The sequence below is a fragment of the Neophocaena asiaeorientalis genome, unplaced genomic scaffold (assembly GCF_003031525.2).
Source record: "Neophocaena asiaeorientalis asiaeorientalis breed wild unplaced genomic scaffold, Neophocaena_asiaeorientalis_V1.1 scaffold291, whole genome shotgun sequence".
In the NCBI taxonomy this organism is placed as follows: Eukaryota; Metazoa; Chordata; class Mammalia; order Artiodactyla; family Phocoenidae; genus Neophocaena; species Neophocaena asiaeorientalis.
In genome coordinates this window covers 140,071-160,352 of record NW_020172735.1, presented here as the reverse complement: position 1 = coordinate 160,352, position 20,282 = coordinate 140,071, and the positions used below count along the sequence as shown (strand labels likewise).

The 20,282-nt window shown below is 36.2% G+C and overlaps 1 protein-coding gene across 12 annotated transcripts in view; it reads right to left on the bottom strand.

The window, feature by feature from the left end:
- Nucleotides 1–20,282, bottom strand: part of CEP170 (centrosomal protein 170) — a 147,064-nt gene that overhangs the window by 42,226 nt on the left and 84,556 nt on the right. For 9 of the 12 annotated variants that reach the window (XM_024740470.1, XM_024740472.1, XM_024740475.1 and 6 more), the window contains 3 exons: nt 12,866–13,342; nt 8,851–9,014; nt 8,371–8,664 (listed from right to left, as the gene is read on the bottom strand). In XM_024740470.1, coding sequence (XP_024596238.1) covers nt 8,371–8,664; nt 8,851–9,014; nt 12,866–13,342 — 935 coding nt within the window. The remainder of the gene's footprint in view (nt 1–8,370; nt 8,665–8,850; nt 9,015–12,865; nt 13,343–20,282) is intronic. The other 3 variants (XM_024740478.1, XM_024740479.1, XM_024740476.1) reach the window with 1 other exon arrangement.

Below are 20,282 nucleotides of genomic sequence, written 5' to 3'. Positions count from 1 at the left end.
TTGTAAAAAGAGGTCAAATTACATTTGGCAACCTCAGACACAGGTGGCTTGCTTCTTGTGACAGAAAGTGGAGACAAAAGGGGTGGGGGAAGGGAGAAGACTTAGGCATAGAAATACGATAATACAAATGTAGAGTAAAATGGCAATTCAATAGCAATAGCCCTTTATTAGTTAAAAAAATTTCCATATCAGTTGAAATTCAGAATTCATCTTCCCACAGAAATGAGAAACATAAAAGGTTAAACATCAAGCTTTTGTAGGCCTATTTTAAAATAACAACTGAAGAATGGTACTGCATTAGTATACTGATCATATCAAAGGGTCTAAGCAAAAATGCACTGAAGTTTCACCCTCAGATGATGAGAACGTCTCTTTCTTCAATGAGCAACGACCTCCTGGGTAAGGAGAGCAGGGTCTCTACCAGTTCAAATCAATAGTAGAGGTTCCCATGGTTTCTGGAAATCACTTCACACATAAATAGTTCAAGAACTATGCAGAATGCTAGCTGCTAACATCAGGGAACAAAATCAGGAAGATTTAATAGAGAATTTTTTTTAACTTGTAACTTTCCATGAAAATCTAATTCATTTTTAAAATGCAAAGTCCCACAAATTCAGTGGAATAAATGGTTCTGAATGTTTAACATTGTTATTTTTATAACATATTTGTAATCAACTTCTAAACTGAAAATTCAGACAAAATTGTTAGAAAAAAAGGAGTTCAGAATGGGGGTAGGAGAGATATTTTATAATTTATCATGGTATACAAATAAACACATGTACATGCATGCTCATGGAGCATTATTCACAACAGCCAAAAGGTAGAAACAACCCAAATGTCTGTTAATGGATGAATGGATAAATAAAGTGTGGTATATCCACACAATGGTATATTATTCAGTCATAAAAAGGAATGAAGTGTTGATGCATGCTATAGCATGGATGAACCTTGAAAAGATATGCTAAGTGAAAAGTAGCAAGTCATAAAAGGCCACATACTATGAGATTCCATTTATATGACATGGCCAGAATAAGCTAATCCACTGATGCAGAAAGATTAGTGGTTGCCAGGAGCTGGGGGACAGAGGAATCTGAAGTGACTGCTTAATAGGTATGGGATTTCTTTTTAGGGTGATGAAAATGTCCAGGAATTAGACAGTGCTGATGGCTGCATAACACCGTGAATGTGCTAAATATCAACAGACTGCACACTTTAAATGGCTAACATGGTAAATGTCGTGTGAATTTTACCTCAGTTTTTTAAAAAGGGCACTATCTGGCCTTACCTTCTTCCTTTTCACCTGTCTGGGTAAATCTTTGTCCTCTCCCCAAATCTATCCTACATCCTTGATTCTTCCCATTCCTTAGGAGTCTTACAGCCACAATCTCTTCCCTTTCCATCACTGTTTACCATTCTTTTTCTATTAGCTCCTCCTTTGCATACTCAAATCACACTCAGGTCTACTCTAATGCTTCTATAGTTAGAATGTCTGATTTCTCTCCTCTTTATGGCTTATTTCACTGTCATGAATTCTTTTCTTTCATCCCTAAAATCTGACTACTCGTCAATGACGATCTTACCCTTCCTTTCCTTGCCAAAGATTCTTAAGCACTAAGTCGTTAGGTAGGTACCACTAGAAATGCAAAGGTATCTCTAGTTTTCTACTAATCAAGGCAATTCCCCTGAAACTTATACATTTCTTCTGACACAACCATGTTTCTTAGTACAAGAAATCATGTTTCTTAGTACAAAGAGAAGCTTATAAAACATACAAGGTTTTAAATTATACATTTTAACAAGTTACTTTGAAATCAAGATATAAACTAGTTTCAGCACATAAAATACAGGAAAACCTGTTTGTGGAGGCCTGATTGGATTTAACCAATCTATAAATTCAGTGAAATAATTTAGCTAATATATAGCTAACCACATACAAATATTGATAAAAATGAAAAAAGCATGTCAAAAATTTTTCTTTCTCATTCATTCATTCAACAGATATTGAGTGTCTACTACATACCAGGCACTGTTCAAGGCACAAGACATACAGAAATGGTTAAGGCAAATAAGATCATTCTAGAAAGGACAGAAAGAAAATAAACTAGCTAGAGGTAAGTTCTATAAAGAAAATCAAACATGGTAGTAAGAGGGGAATGCTAGGACTATTTTAGGTAGGGTGGTTAAAGAAAGCCTCTGAAAGTAAATTAGGAGAAGGAGGTAGGCATGCAAAAACAAAACAAAACAAAAAAACCACACAGGGAAGAGCTCATTAGACTAGGGCACAGTAAGTGGAAAGCCCCTTAAAAGCAGGAAAACAAATAAGATATCATACAATAATAGAGAAAGGAAAACAGGGGTAAACATATTAAATGTTAAGCTTTTGACTGAAAAAAAGGTGAGGGTTCCCTTATGCAGCTTTGGGAATTAATATAGCAGGATAGGGTTTCCTATACCTAAGAAGAACAAGGGGGTGCTAAGAAGGGGAGAGGAGCATTAATCAGAGTGACCAAAAATAAATTCTCCTGATAGAAAATTTTTTAAAAAATTGTTCAGTGAAGAGACCGCAAGAAAGAAGATTAGTATGAGAGGAAGAAAAATCAAGCTGTCATAATTTACCTGTTAAGAACCACTATTTGCTTTGGCCCATTAACTCAGATTATTTCTGGATTGACAGGAAGTAGAAAAAAATGTTAAGTCAAAATCCAAATGCAGCCTCTGTTATCAATGTCCTCTCTTACGACTCAAGCTCTTATTTGATCTCTTATCCTTTAGTTCCCATACATCTTGATTGGGTGTTTGAGTGGACTTTGAACATGCCTCCTTCCTCTGTGTTCTAACTGGCACTCTCTACCTAGATTCTGACTCTGGTTTATCATAGTTCCCTGGCTCTGACTTGGAGCTAATGTAAAATCTTGCTGTGAACTTGAGTTTGGAATATCCCCATTCCAAACTGCTTAAACCTGAATCTAGGTTCTCAGCATGGACTTCCTCTGGGCTGACACACTGCTGTAGATGTTCTTCATTCCATGTTTCCAGTCTTGTTATAGTTCTCCTGGTTCTGCATTTTTCCCTACCACCTGCTGCCTATAGAATCAGCACTGATAGATACAAGGCCCCATGAGGGGAGAGAATATGCTAATAAGAGGTATTTCGGGAGTCAAAACTCAGGAAAGGAGAAGTATCTGGAAGAACTGGTCTATGGTATGAAATTTATGGAGAAGAGAAATACTTTTTCAAAAGAACCTCAAGCCCTCTACAATGACCAATTCTTCCCTTTTCATTTAATATTTAGCCTTCTGTTTTCACTACAAATCTTTGTCATTTAGCTTGAAAGGCTATGAAGCAGCCCTGACAACATCCTCCTCTTCCCTCAGCAGTACTGTGGACGAAGGAGTGGGGAAAGAAGCTGGTACTATGATGGGTTCTCTAGGTATCATAGGGAAGTCAAAGGAGGGAGGTCTAGGGGAGATTATCATTGCAATGGAAGATAATTACCTTTAATCCAGGCAGTTAACAGCACTTTCTTATTATAGCGCATCTCCATGTAAGCTTAGATGTAAAACTTAAGAGTTCTTTATAAATAACAGACATTTGTGTTAATATTATAAAAGGTAAATTTGGGGACAAAGCATAAAATAAGTTTATCTACTGACAAACACACAACACAAAAGTACAAACCAAAATGCTGTAATCCCATAACTTGGGGGTTGGGGTGTGGATATCTCAGCACCTTTTAACTACCTAACAATACAACCAGCACTGAAAAAGATAAGAGGATTTCAGCTTGATCATCTCTTTAAAGAGATCATATTTTAACAGTATGCAACTTCTCCTGAGTTAAGATGTAAATATATGTTCTGCTTATCTTCTCTAGACCCAGGAATACAATGTATTTTGGGGAAAAACTGAAAAGGCATTCTAGTACTTATATTTAATATTAGTGTATCACATAACACTGCTGCTTACTCACTTCTTGAGTAAGTGAGTTTTTGATTCCAAGATACTATTTCCTTTTGGTTTTCTCTTAATCCTCTGTTTGATCCTCCTTTATTCACTCTTATTCCTTTGTCCACCCATACTGGTGTTGCTAATAATTTCATACTTTGCCTCTTCTCACGCTATCTATTATTTTGCATTCACATCTACTCTCTTATAATTCCAAAACTGTTACTTTAGCCCAGACCTTTATACCTTTCCTAAGATCCAGACCTTTATATCCAACTGACTACTGGACATGTCAGCAGCTTTTTAATTGCCTTCTCTGCTTCCAGCCTTTCCAATTTTCAATCCATTCTTCACACTTATGACAGTGATTTGCACATCACTGCCAGATTTAAAAGTTTTCAATGATTCACCACTGCCTTTAGCATTAAAAAATCTAAAGTTCTTAGTATGATATGTAGGGGCCTTCAAGATCCAGTCCAATTTCATCTCTCTAAAAGTAACTGTGGTCCTCTGAACAAGTCCTCTACCTTCCTGTGCTTTTGAAGAGGTTGCTCCATATTTTTGGAAAACCCTCCTTGACCATACCTTTTAAAGGATTAATTCCACGTTTCAAAATGAGCTCAGTTGGCAATTAAATTCAATATTTATTGAGGACATTTTATATACCAGGCACTAGGTTCCTGCAGTCATGAAGTTTATATTCTTGTGTGCAGATGCACGCGTGTGTGTGTGTTATAGGGGAGTGGGGAGGCAAATAAATAAATAGGAAACTATCAACTGGTTACAAAGCTTATGATTAAAATGAAACAAGCTGATTTGACAGTGACTAGGGGAGGTTTCCTTAGATTGGATAGCTAAAGACTTCTCTGAGGAGAAGATATTTAACCTGAGATCCCCTCACGTAAGCTATTGGGTACCCTTCCTTGAACAGTTTGTTTATCAAAGCATTCATCATACCTTTTTTAATTCGTATGTTTTTACTTGTGTATTTCCGTCCCTCCACATACTTAGTTATTGAGGGGAAGAACTCTGTCTTTTCAATTTCAATCTCGCTCTCCTAACACAAAGCCTGGCATATGGTTGATGCTGAATAAAGGTTGATAAAAGTATAAATTAATGAAATAAACTAGCTCTCAAATAAGGGAGTAAAAAGGGAAAGAGACCACATTTTTTCAGGACCAAACAACAATTAAATTCAGATGGGCAACAGCTGATGGTCCCAACTTCCATCCCACATGCCCTAACTTCAAAAGGGAGAAAACGGATGACAGAACTTACCCAAGCAATTTGATATGACGCTTGAATCTACTCCCATCCTCCCAAAGTCCTTCTTATGCCATGATTCTGACTATTTTTGGTCTTTGTTTTCTTCATGCCCACAGGTTACCTCATTTTCTTCAGACATTTGTTTCCCCAGAGCCTGACTTCAGTTAGCCTGAATCTGACCTCTAGCTTTAACCACAGCTAGTAGAATCTCGGCTCTTTTTCTTTGGTATTCACAAGATAATGTAGTGATTCTTGTTTTTCCCTAGACTTACGGTCTTAGCTTTGTTTTCTGGTTTATACAAACCAAGAATGACTCTGAATTATCTACTTAGTCACATCCTGACATTATTCCCTTAAATGAATCCTGCTTTAAACTTGGTTTCCTTTATCCATAGTGTGACCGTATAATTCGCCATTGAAACTGGGGCTCTTTTTGAAAATGAAAAAAAGATGCTTATGATAATTATAGACAGCAGGTATACACAAGGTTTTGCGGTCCCTCTCTCTATCCAGCAGTTTACTTTTAAAGAGTCTCATCTGCAACAGTGGCTTCTTCTTGGCTTTCTGCTATTCTGGCCAGGCTATTCCCTTGCACTGTACCTTCCACTTGAGCTTCAGATTTGGCCCTTTCAATGCTGAGGAACTTTTCAGGATTAATCAATACCTAGTGTAGAGATTCATATGTGGAAACTCCTAGTAAGGGTAATAACATAGCTAACATTTATAGACCTTTCACTATAAGATAGGCATTGTAATAAGACTTTTATATATTTTACTGAATCCTTTTCATAACCTAGTGAAATCTCCTCCAGTTTATTAAAAAAATAAACACAGGCTTAAAGATGTTAGTTTACTCGAGTTTACTCAATGTACTTATATCTAGTACATGTAGGGTTTGCACTTAATCTCAAATCTGTCTGCCTGCAAGTGTTCACGTTCTTAAATACTACAATATAACCCCTCACTGTAAGATCTTTTAATAGAGAAAACATCAATAATTATGAATGAAATATCCATAAACCAAACAAAGCTATATAATAGGATAAAATTAATATAATCTGAATTTTAAAACTTCTTAGCATTCTTTTTTTTTTTTCAAAACCTATCCTTTTATTTTCTATTTGACAGTATTTTAAATAGCACTATACTTGTTCTCAATAACCAGAGGAAAAATTATAAACTTTATAATAATCTGACAGAAATGTCATTATTGATTCTCAATGATGAAAATAATTCGAAATCACCAAGAGTCATTTTCTATTGTTACCACCGTGTTCTTAGATTTCCTTTAATATAATCAGAAAAATCACTTTATCTGTTTTTTAATTGCTTTATTTCGCTTATTAACAACTTTCATAACATCTATTTCCTAAATTAATGGGTCTCCAAAAGTTTGGAAGTCTATACCCCAACAGTAAAAAATTCTGATCATGTGCTCCTCAATAAATGGATATTAGAAATTACATACATATGCTATAGAACACACTCCTAAATAGAAATAAAAACTATGAAATTAAAAGTCAGTGGTTAAGAATCTGCCTATCAATGCAGGGGACACGGGTTCGAGCCCTGGTCTGGGAAGATCCCACGTGCCACAGAGCAACTAAGCCCATGCGCCACAACTACTGGGCCTGCGCTCTAGAGCCCTTGCTCCGTAACAAGAGAAGCCACCACAATGGGAAGCCCGCGCACAACAAAGAGTAGCCCCTGCTCACCACAACTAGAGAAAGCCCGTGGGCAGCAACGAAGACCCAATGCAGCCAAAAATAAATAAATTAATTAAAAAAGAAAAGTAAACATAAATCCAGGGCTTCCCTGGTGGCGGAGTGGTTAAGAATCTGCTTGCCAATGCAGGGGACATGGGTTCGAGCCCTGGCCCGGGAAGATCCCACATGCCGTGAAGCAACTAAGCCTATGTGCCACAACTATTAGGCCTGTGCTCTAGAGCCCGCGAGCCATAACTACTGAGCCCGCGTGCAACAACTACTGAAGCCTGTGTGCCTAGAGCCCGTGCTCCGCAACAAGAGAAGCCACTGCAACGAGAAGCCCGCGCACCGCAACCAAGAGTAGTCCCTGCTCGCCGCAACTAGAGAAAGCCCGCGCGCAGAAACGAAGACGCAATGCAGCCAAAGATAAATAAAATAAATAAATTTATATATATTAAAAAAAGTAAACCTAAGTCCTAATAATTTTCCTGTATCCCAAAGGGTTATTTACCTCGTCTGCTCTCTAAAAGACCACTCTGTAAACTCATCATCTGAACTAGTGCATCTCAAATGTTAATGTGCATATGAACCCTGCTTTTAAGCAGATTCTGATTCAGTATGGTTAAGATGGGCCTGAGATTTTGTACTTCTAACAAGTTCCCTAATGACGCTAATGCTGCTCATGTGCTGAGTAACAAGAACTTGAACAAGGGATTAATGTTTAGCCAAATTTATGATTCTATCTTCCAGGGGATAAAATATACAGCTGATTCTAAAGTCAACCTTCCATTACTGGGAGCAAAACTACTTTTTAAACCATACAACAATCATTATACACATTAACCAATAACATCAAAAAACAAATCTGAAACGTAAATAATCATCATGACTAGGTATATACTTGGTTAAACTCAGAGTATCATAAACACACTGATTTTGTTTTTATACACTTTTCTATCACCACAGACAGCACTTAATAGAAATTAAGAGAAGAAACTAAGGAAAAAGAACAAAATTGATTAAAACATGTATTTTCATCTGCTTCCAAAATGAAATTAGAAGGCAGGAAACCTTTGTTTATTATCAGTTAATGTTCATGTTTATATTAACAGAGTCATAGCAATCTGGCTTTGATTTTTAGTTTTTAAATAAATGCAAAGTGAGACTGGCCAAAGTATAGCATTTGAAAAGTCAATCTTAAATTTATACAACTTTAAAAGGTCCAATCAGCTTATACGTACAGGACTTTACATATGAAACTCGGGCAAATTCAGAATATAAGCAGAATAAAATCAGAAAGCATTCTGGTCTTATTGTTAGTCTTGCAGTTCCCTAACAAAATCCTAAAGTTTCAAGATACTGACTACATGAGAACATTTTATCCTCTCTAGTAATTTCCAATAGTGATATACCACGAGAAAACTAATATCATACCCAAATTTCAATTATTTACCTTGTCAATCATTTTTCTTGCTTCCACTTCCTCACTGTTGGGATTCTCTAACTCAATGGTATAAGTACCCTTGTCACTTTGGTCATCATCATTATCCTTTTCAGAAGCAGCAGAAGTAGCTTGATTTTTTAACATTTTATCCATCTCCTGGCTTGGTCTGTGCCCCAGACTCCCTGAACTTCTTAATAATGCAGTTTGTAGGAAGGGAATTGACACCGATGGCTCCTCTGATTTCTGTTTTAACAATTTCCCATGTGGAACACCATGCCCCCCTCTGTGGTGCGCAGAACTAGTCTGTAAAGACAAAGAAACCACTTTGGCATCTGCTGTTGGAGATTTTGTTTTTTCAAGTTTTGTATGTGGTGCTGAATAAGTAGTTTCCTGACACAAGATTCCTGTACTGTGAGTAAAAGAATATGACCTTCTTTTTCTGGGATTGTCTTCATCAAAGAATGCAATCATAAAAGCAGTGTGACTTACAACAGCTTGGTCTTGATGCTTTTCAGTAGCCTGGGCCTTCTGTAGCTTTTTCTGTTCTGAATGGTGGCGCCTTAAGTGTTCCTCAAGAGTTGCACGTTTGCTACAGCGCCTGTGAGCCCCAGCATTTTCTGAGTCGCTTTGTGTGCCATCATCATGTTTATTTCCTGGACACAAAAAAAGAAACCGCATAATAGAGAAGGAAAAAATCCCATGTAGAAAATTAGAAGCACATACAAAAGTGCTGCTTGTTTTGCCCCCTCCCCCTTTTCAATCAAAAGTCATATGTTCTTTTCAGTAACAGGCTCGGCAAACTTCCCTCAATTGCAATGCTTACATTCAAATTTTATCAACCAACAATGAGTCCTTTATAAACAACTGAATAGGATTACTTTTCTTTCTCCAAATTTTAACTGGTTCACCAGTGCCTTAACAGATAAGCAATGCTATATCTCTGTGACAGTCTGTATTTATAACATTAAACATTAATCCTGGCTTTAAGCCTTATACCTTATTTAAGCAATCAAAAATTTATTTTTAGCATTAGAGAGAAAAAGACAGAAAAAAGTGTGATCCCACTGAGGTGCTTATCATTACATAGGAAAAGAGAATGCAAATGCCATAAAAATGTGATGAAACTTAACTTTCAGTGACGTTCAAAACTTCCAAAAATATAGCATACCTTGCCTTTTTAATATAAAAATGCAAATTTGTAGTTTCCACCAATTATTGTATAATTCTTTACAAACCTCTTTCTAGCTATGAGAATTTTCGCAATTTTGCATGTGTGCTCATTTAAACTCTGGTGGCTTCAGCGAGTTAAATAAAGCATCCTAAAAGGCCTAGCATGGAAAAGCGCAGTCTATGAAATCCTACATAAATCTACCAGACAAATGGCATGGCGCTAAATATAACTAGATAAAAATATGTCTTCTCTGTTAAGCATATAGAGCGAGTGAAGTTAGAATACTGTAGTTGAATTCTGAAAACATCAGCTTCTTACCAGAGGTTTTTTTTGTTACCCGTCATAGTTCTACTAGGGATTAAATGTGAAACTTTATAAAAATTACTTGATTTTTCACTGATTCAGAATTCTTATTACCTAAATAATAAGTATACTAGAAGAAATAATCAAATGACAATTATTATATTATTACAGCATGAATTTAATGGAAAGTCAAGAGTTATTCTATGCATGTTTTAGATTGAATCACAAATGAGGGCTGAACCACAAATGAGGGCTTAAATGATAGCTCTTTAGAAGAAAGCTATAAAATACTCCAGTCAACCACGTGTATTCCAATATTTCCAGGACTAAATCTGAAAATCTTTCTTCAAACTAGCAACTACTGAAAATGCAACCTGAAAGGAAAAAAATGGTGTTTAATTTAATTAATGGAATTCGTGCCTTGGTAATTAAGCTAGGAATCAGGGATAGGCAGATGGAATGCAGAACCAAAGAAAACTACTAGTTCAAATACAAAACTCATTAAAAACAGGACACTGTACAACCTATTTCATGTTGCACTGGATGCACTGAAAAGGAATCCAGTTTGTGAGAGCCGTAAATAAATAAACTCCCATATTTCATGTGTAGTAAGACCAGATAACCCATATTACACACATATACAATATGAAAATGCCATCTTTACAGAATTTAGTTCTTATAACACCATACAAAAATTTGGCACTTATTTGGCATCAGGTCCTTTCAGTATCTTTTCTTTAAGTTATAGGTTAAAAATTCTCTATAGATTAGCCATTTTCTTTTTTCAAAAATTATTATTCTTTTTGCATTTTTCAGTGTTATACAAGATAACACATCTGATCAGAACTGCAATTTCTGTTCTTACTTAACAACAACAAAAAATCACTTGGAACTGTTCTTAACAAGATTCTGTTTTGTCTATTATTAATCAGGCATTAATATGTTGAAGTTCTTTCAGCATTTAAAAAATTTTTTTTGCGGTACGCGGACCTCTCACTGTTGTGGCCTCTCCTGTTACGGAGCAAAGGCTCTGGATGTGCAGGCTCAGCGGCCATGGCTCACGGGCCCAGCCGCTCTGTGGAATGTGGGATCTTCCCGGACCGGGGCACGAACCCGTGTCCCCTGCATTGGCAGGCGGACTCTCAACCACTGCACCACCAGGGAAGCCCACTTTCAGTATTTTTAAGGGTAGATTAGCTGTACCGAGTCAGGAGTTGTGGCCAAAAAAAGCTGCAACTCTCCTAAAGGGTAAAAGTGTATGGGCTTTGTGAACATTATTTTCTTTAACTGTCCCAAAGCGCGTGCACTCCACTCTCGCAGGAGCAAAGCTGTTTTGTTTTGCCTACTTTCAAGTTTTTGACTAAACAGTTGCTGAAAGTCTATTATTAAAGTACAGTTATAATAAAAGGGTGTAATAAAAGTTTTTTGTTTTTCATTTGTTTTCTTTTTTTTTTTGCCACACTGAGTGGCATGCGGGATCTTAGTTCCCCCACCAGGGATGGAACCCGTGCCCCCTGCAGTGGAAGCACGAAGTCTTAACCACTGGAACTCCAGGGAAGTCCCATAAAGGTACTTTTTAATGGTGGCTTTTAAAAGGATATTTTAGCTCATTTTTGTACATTTATTAAGGGTGGTCTAAAAAAGACGATGTCATTTCTAAATTTTCAAAGTTCACACTACTTTTTACATTATACGAGGATATCAGTATTATTTTATTCAATGCATAAAAATGATCAATTTACAAATGGGTAGCTTTCATTTGTGAGCTTTAACCTATATATATCAATACAGATATAGGTCTCAATTATATATTTGTTATTATCTAGTAGGAGTAAAGACAACAATCACCTGTTAGAAGTTCATATGCCAGGTAATAATTGCTTATGATTATAATTAAATATAGAAATAGGCCCTGACAAAGAATTAGGTAATCACACCATCTCACTATCCTGAAATGCCTTAGAAGTAAATCAGAAATAGGTATTTCTTCATTAGCTGAACAGAATCCCAAGCCATAAAGTACAGGTTAAACCAGGGTCAGTCTTGTCAATGATAGTGAAGCCATTCATTGTTTATTCCAATTACTGAGTACCTATCACATACTCAAGCCCCAGGAAAGAGATATAAGGTAAGTAAATATATAATCTCTGACCTCAACGAGTGTTCTTTTAAAGCTCTTTAACTTTTTGTATAGTAACAGAATGGTCAGATTAACATGCAATCTTTTCCCTTACAGACAGCTTGTTGAATAAAATTAAGATAGAGTAACATAAAACTGTATTCAGAAAATTCTAAATTAATTTAATTAGCAAAATCAATGGAAAAAATGATCAGTTGATACTTCGATGTACAGGTGTAAAGAAAGAATTTACTAACTTTCGTCAAGTATTGTACTAATAAAACACATATAATAATTATTTCACAAATAAACGTTCAACTACAATTTTTATAAAAGTCTTACTAGTGAAAAAATTCTTAACTCAATTAATTCCCAATATCTCTAAACAAAAAAATTTTTGTTTCATGACATGAGTAACCTGAGAAGAGTCTGAAACACTCTACCAACAATGTGACTATATTACCAAAGTAGAACTGTCAGCCCATTAGCCAATGGCTTAAAACTTTCAAAATCTACATACTGCTATTTTACAGGAAGCACATAATAGAGAACAGAATTGAATATATCTTTTCCTGAAGTCAAGAAAATGATGAGAACTGCCTTCTAGGGAATTCCACTGGTGAAATGAATGAATCTTTTATTTCCATAAGAAAAAGAAACATATTTAATGGCATACATACAAATTTACAAAACCAATCTGGTTTTGGCAAGAAAATGAAGGCAGACTGTTTTGAATGAGTAAGTTGGATGTGGGCAGTTTGGCTGGCTTTTGAGCTTTAAAATCAAATATAAACCTACAAAAATGCAGAAGCTTTATACCATATAATTGTTTATCTAATAGTAGGTTGGTAACTGTGAAGACTGAACTTTACCACAAAATAGCAAGTTCTAAAATGATCAATTCACTTTACCTTTCAACCTTTTTAAGTAAACTGGAACATCACTTTTAATACTTTTGGAATCCTCTTCTGATCTTTCCCATACCATCTGAGGAGGGTTGTTCTGTGCTAGCCAGTCAGCTACTTTGTTTTCTGGTGCCATCATTCCAGTTTGAATCCCTGGCAGGTCTTGAGTTCCAGGAGAAGACTTCTTTGATTTGTGGCGCTGATCAGAAGTAAATTTTGTCACATGATCTCTAATAGTTACTTTCCCTGGGGTACTGTCATCAAATTCAATGGTAAATGAAGCATGCCCTGCACCTGTTGTATGAGAACTTGGTGTGTCTTTTGTTGGGATTTCATGAATAGTGCTCTCTGTTATTTGTGATGGTTGCTGAAATTCTTTTGTAGGGATTTCAAAGTAACTTGGTTCCCTACAGAAAGGAAAAAGTACTTCTTCATTTGCAGCTGCAGATTGTTCCTCAACTTGCTTGGCATCTATGCTGCACCCTAATAAGAAAAATAAGAGAAAATTCAAAATATTTGGAAGCTCCTAGCACTTGAAGGAGTATAGTAATGGCCACTTGTATTATTCCATGGAAATCAGAAGGCAGATCATAGTCTGGATGAAAAAGAATGGCAAATGTCACAGAAGAGAAATAATTCTGATTATAAATGTAGCATTCAGTTACCAATAGGAGATGCAAGATAAGCAGCACAGTGGCAAAGGATAGCAAGGCAATTAAGAGATGAACCTTGCATGGCTAGGTCCATATTTTTTCCAACTTGGATCCAGAAATCATCAAAGTACAAAAGAACTGAAATCAAATGGAGATGGATATGCATGTTCAATGTACATATACAGAGAGATAGAAAAAAATATAAACTTCCTTATCAAGTATAAGGAGGATGAAATATCTGAAATATCTATGAAAACAAGTAAATTTCCAAAGGAGAAAAGGTGCTCAAATGAAGAAAGAAACATGACGTCAATATGTAAGCAATGTTCTGGACATAATGATTCCACTTACCATTCTTCACCATCACATTCAGAGACATTACTTTTAGAAGGACAAAAATATTACCAATGTGTGATCCTTATAAGAAAATAGATACATTTTATAAAGAATGAAAGAATTAGTAAAGATAAAACATGTGGTTTGCTTGTGGCATTGCAATCCAAGCAGCAGTATGAAAACAAGTAAGTTAAAAATAGACAATTCAGTTGCCAGCCAATTAATTCCAAAAGGAAATTCAGGTACATTTCTATACAGCAGAATACATCCAAGTGTCAAAATCCGTAGAGGAAAGCTGAATTATAAATCTCAGATCAACAAGAGCTGGCATAAGTAAGCAACTCTGGAACACTATTCCTCTGTTGCCTCAGGGACAAATATGCAGGTATAAAAACAAATGCATTTATATATAAAATATGTGAAGGCACATAAATGAAAATGATAACTGAAATGCTTTAAATCTGTTATCAGATACTGCAAATGCAAAAAGAATTTAAAGATTAAACTGCCCTGTTTTTCAGGAAACAAAAGAACTATTATCAAGATGGTAACACATATATATGGAATTTAAGAAAAAAAAATGTCATGAAGAACCTAGGGGTAAGACAGGAATAAAGACACAGACCTACTAGAGAATGGACTTGAGGATATGGGGAGGGGGAAGGGTGAGCTGTGACAGAGCGAGGGAGAGGCATGGACATATATACACTACCAGGCGTGGGGTAGATAGCTAGTAGGAAGCAGCCGCGTGGCACAGAGAGACCAGCTCGGTGCTTTGCGACCACCTAGAGGGGTGGGATAGGGAGGGTGGGAGGGAGGGAGACGCGGGAGGGAAGAGATATGGGAACATATGTATATGTATAACTGACTCACTTTGTTATAAACAGAAACTAACACACCACTGTAAAGCAATTACACTCCAATAAAGATGTAAAAAAAAAAAAAAGATGGTAAAGAGTGAATTCAAATGAAAAATATTTCCCTAAAGCTCAAAAAAGCATTCCTTTTAAAAAGAGATTGACAGAAACACCATTTGCAGATAACTTATTAGGAAGGAAAGGCAATACGGGGGGGACGAGGTTGTTTCTAATCATTTTCTAATTAAGTGAAGTATTGGTCTTGACACATTTTTTCAAATATCAAATACGGATGGGATTCTTCAGGTGCTATAATCAGTTTCTTAGCAATAGGGTGAATATGAAACAGTCATAAAGCTGTTTGCTTTTACGTTCTAGAAGAATAGGACAGCAACATCTCTGTAGTCAAATGTGTGGCATAGGGTATTAGAAGACATCAAGATCCACTTCCAAAAAAAAAAAAAAAGTGAAAGCAAATTACACAGACAGTAAATAGAATATATAACAAAAACAATGTTCAACATAAAAATTATCCTTTGCAAATTCTACTTTTTCTCACTACTGAAAATGAAAAAAGTGTATCAAAAACACTCTGCACTATGAAAGCAATAATTCTACACACTTTCTGGAGGAAGAGCATATACAGGATTCTTAATAACCTAAGTCACGTTTGAAAAATTTCTTTATTACAGAGTTCATTTATCTTTTCCTTAAAGTATCCACTTGAGTGTTTACTCTGAAGGCCTGTCACTTAAAATTTCCATGAGAGTAATATGCATTAACTACTTTACATATATTAATAAACTCATTAATGTTTTTACTTTTTCAACATTGATTTATTTACTATGTACTGTACTTGATCAATTTCATACAGTACAACTGGTTTACAAACATATCCTACTGGCTCTGATGCTTGTTCAACTTTGGTTAAGTGATTTCTTGCAATTTTCAGTACCTTTAGGAGAATCTACTTTACAATTAATCTCCTAATATGCACTTTTCAGCTGTATTCTATTCAGAATCAAACCTGTTAGACCTGCCTTCTGCTGACTTCTCAGCTTCCGTTCTATCCTTCCTGGATGGCCGTGTGGCTGACAGGGTCTTGGCGCTCAGCCGGGTGTTAGACCTGAGCCTCTGAGGTGGGAGAGCTGAGTTCAGGACATCAGACCACCAGAGACATCCTGGCCCCACATAATATCAATCGGTGAGAGCTCTCCCAGAGATTTCCATCTCAATGCTAAGACTCAGCTCCATTCGATGACCAGCAAGCTCCAGTGCTGGATACCCTATGCCAAACAACTAGCAAGACAGGAACACATCCCCATCCATTAGCAGAGAGGCTGCCTAAAATCATAATAAGGTCACAGGCACCCCAAAACACACCACTGGACGCAGTCCTGCCCACCAGAAAGACAAGATCCAGCCTCACTCACCAGAACACAGGCACCATTTCCCTGCACCAGGAAGCCTACACAACCCACTGAACCAACCATACCCACTGGGGGCAGACACCAAAAACAATGGGAACTATGAACCTACAGCCTGAGAAAAGGAGACACCAAACACAGTAAGTTAAACAAAATGAGAAGACAGAGAAATACGCAGCAGATGAAGGAGCAAGGTAAAAACCCACCAGACCTAACAAGTGAAGAGGAAATAGGCAGTCTACCTGAAAAAGGATTCAGAGTAATGATAGTAAAGATGATCCAAAATCTTGGAAATCAAATGGAGAAAATACAGGAAACGTTTAATAAGGACCTAGAAGACCTAAGGAGCAAACAAACAATGATGAACAACACAATAAATGAAATTAAAAATTCTGTATAAGGAATCAATAGCAGAAACTGAGGCAGAAGAACAGGTAAATGAGCTGGAAGATAAATTAGTGGATATAACTACTGCAGAGCAGAATAAAGAAAAAAGAATGAAAAGAACTGAGGACAGTCTCAGAGACCTCTGGGACAACATTAAACACACCAACATTCGAATTATAGGGGTCCCAGAAGAAGAAGAGAAAAAGAAAGGAACTGAGAAGAGATTATAGTTGGAAACTTCCCTAATATGGGAATGGAAAAAGTTAATCAAGTCCAGGAAGCACAGAGACTCCCATACAGGAGAAATCCAAGGAGAAACATGCCAAGACACATATTAATCAAACTATCAAAGATTACATACATAGAAAAAATACTGAAAGCAGCAAGGGAAAAACAACAAATAATATACAAGAGAATCCCCATAAGTTTAACAGCCAATGTTTCAGCAGAAACTCTGCAAGCCAGAAGGGAGAAGCAGGACATACTTAAAGTGATGAAGGGGAAAAACCTACAACCAAGATTACTCTACCTAGCAAGGATTTCATTCAGATTCAACAGAGAAATTAAAACCTTTACAGACAAGCAAAAGCTAAGAGAATTCGGCACCACCAAACCAGCTTTACAACAAATGTTAAAGGAATTTCTCTAGGCAGGAAACACAAGAGAAGGAAAAGACCTACAATAACAAAGCAAAAACAATTAAGAAAATGGGAATAGGAACATACATATCAACAATTAACTTAAATATAAATAGATTAAATGCTCCAACCAAAAGACACAAACTGGATGAATGGATACAAAAACAAGACCCGTATATATGCTGTCTAAAGAGACCCACTTCAGACCTAGGAAAACGTACAGACTGAAAGAGGGGATGGAAAAAGATATTCCATGCAAATGGAAATCAAAAGAAAGCTGCAGTAGCAATTCTCATATCAGACAAAATAGACTTTAAAATAAAGACTATTACAAGAGACAAAGAAGACACTACATAATGATCAAGGGATCAATCCAAGAGGAAGATATAACAATTGTAAATATTTATGCACCCAACATAGGAGCACCTCAATACACAGGCAATTGCTAACAGCCATAAAAGGGGAAATCGACAGTAACACAATCTTAGTAGGGAACTGTAACACCCCACTTTCACCAATGGACAGATCAACCAAAATGAAAACAAATAAGAAAATACAAGCTTTAAATGATACATTAAACAAGATGGATTTAATTGATATTTATAGGACATTCCATCCAAAAGCAACAGAATACACTTTCTTCTCAAGTGCTCATGGAACATTCTCCATGATAGATCATAATCTTGGGTCACAAATCAAGCCTTGGTAACTTTAAGAAAATGGAAATAATATCAAGTATCTTTTCTGACCACAGTGCTATGAGACTAGATATCAATTACAGGAAAAAAAACTGTAAAACTACTAACACATGGAGGCTAAACAATATGCTATTAAACAACCAAGAGATCACTGAACAAATCAGAGAGGAAGTCACAAAATACCTAAAAACAAATGATAATGAAAACATGATGATCGAAAACCTATGGGATGCAGCAAAGGCAGTTCTAAGAAGGAAGTTTATAGCGATACAATCCTACCTCACGAAACAAGAAACATCTCAAATAAACAACCTAAACTTACAACTAAAGCAATCAGAGAAAGAAGAACAAAAAAACCCCAAAGTTAGTAGAAGGAAAGAAATCATAAATATCAGATCAGAAATAAATGAAAAAGAAATGAAGGAAATGATAGCAAAGATCAGTAAAACTAAAAGCTGGTTCTTTGAGAAGATAAACAAAATTGAAAAACCATTAGACAGACGCATCGAGAAAAAAAGGGAGAAGACTCAAATCAGCAGAATTGGAAATGAAAAAGGAGAAGTAACAAATGACACTCCAGAAATACAAAGGATCATGAGCGATTACTACAAGCAACACTATGCCAATAAAATGGACAACCTGGAAGAAATGGACAAATTCTTAGAAATGCACCACCTGCCGAGACTGAACCAGGAAGATATAGAAAATATAAGCAGACCAATCACAAACACTGAAATTGAAACTGTGATTAAAAATCATCCAACAAACAAAAGCCCAGGACCAGATGGCTTCACAGGTGAATTCTATCAAACATTTACAGAAGAGCTAACCCCTGTCCTACTCAAACTCTTCCAAGATATACTAGAGGGAGGAACACTCCCAAACTCATTCTACGAGGGCACTGTCACCCAGATACCAAAACCAGACAAAGATGTCACAAAAAAAGAAAATGACAAGCCAATATCACTGATGAACATAGATGCAAAAATCCTCAACAAAATACTAGCAAACATAATCCAACAGCACATTAAAAGGATCGTACACCATGATCAAGTGGGGTTTATTCCAGAAATGCAAGGATTCTTCAATATAAGCAAATCAATCATGTGATAAACCATATTAACAAACTAAAGCAGAAAAACCATATGATCATCTCAGCAGATGCAGGAAAAAGCTTTCGACAAAATTCAACACACATTTATGATAAAAACTCTGAAGAAAGTGGGCATAGAGGGAACTTACCTCAACATAATAAAGTCCATATATGACAAACCCATAGCCAACATTGTTCTCAGTGGTGAAAAACTGAAACCATTTCCTCTAAGATCAGGAACAAGACAAGGTTGCCCACTCTCACCACTATTATTCAACATAGTTATGGAAATTTTAGCTACAGCAATTAGAGAAGAAAAAGAAATAAAAGGAATCCAAATCAGAAAAGAGGAAGTAAAACTGTCAGTTTGCAGATGAGATGACACTATACACTGAGAATCGTAAAGATGCTACTAGAAAACTACTAGAGCTAATCAATGAATTTGGTAAAGTAGCAGGATACAACATTAAGGCACAGAAATCACTTGCATTCCTATACACTAATGATGAAAAATCTGAAAGAGAAATTAAGGAAACACTCCCAATGCAACAAAAAGAATAAAATAGCTAGGAATAAACCTACCTAAGGAAACAAAAGACCTGTATGCAGAAAACTATAAGACACTGATGAAAGAAATTAAAGATGACACAAACAGATGGAGAGATATACCATGTTCTTGGACTGGAGAAATCAAAATTGTGAAAATGACTCTACTACCCAAAGTAATCTACAGATTCAATGCCATCCCTATCAAACTAGCAATGGCATTTTTCACAGAATTAGAATAAAAAATTTCACAATTTGTGTGGAAACACAAAAGACCCCGAAGAGCCAAAGCAATCTTGAGAAAGAAAAACAGAGCTGGAGGAATCAGGCTCCCTTAATTCAGACTATACTACAAAGCTACAGTCATCAAGACAGTATGGTACTGGCACAAAAACAGAAATATAGATCAATGGAACAGGATAGAAAGCCCAGAGATAAAGCACACACATATGGTCACCTTATCTTTCATAAAGGAGGCAAGAATATACAATGGAGAAAAGACAGCCTCTTCAATACGTGGTGCTGGGAAAACTAGATAGCTACCTGTGAAAGAATGAAATTAGAACACTCCCTAACACATACACAAAAATAAACTCAAAATGCATTAAAGACCTAAATGTAAGGCCAGACACTATCAAACTCTTAGAGGAAAACATAGAACACACTATGACATAAGTCACAGCAAGATCCTTTTTGACCCACCTCCTAGAGAAATGGAAATAAAAACAAAAACACACAAATGGGACCTAACGAAACTTAAAAGCTTTTGCACTGCAAAGGTAACCGTA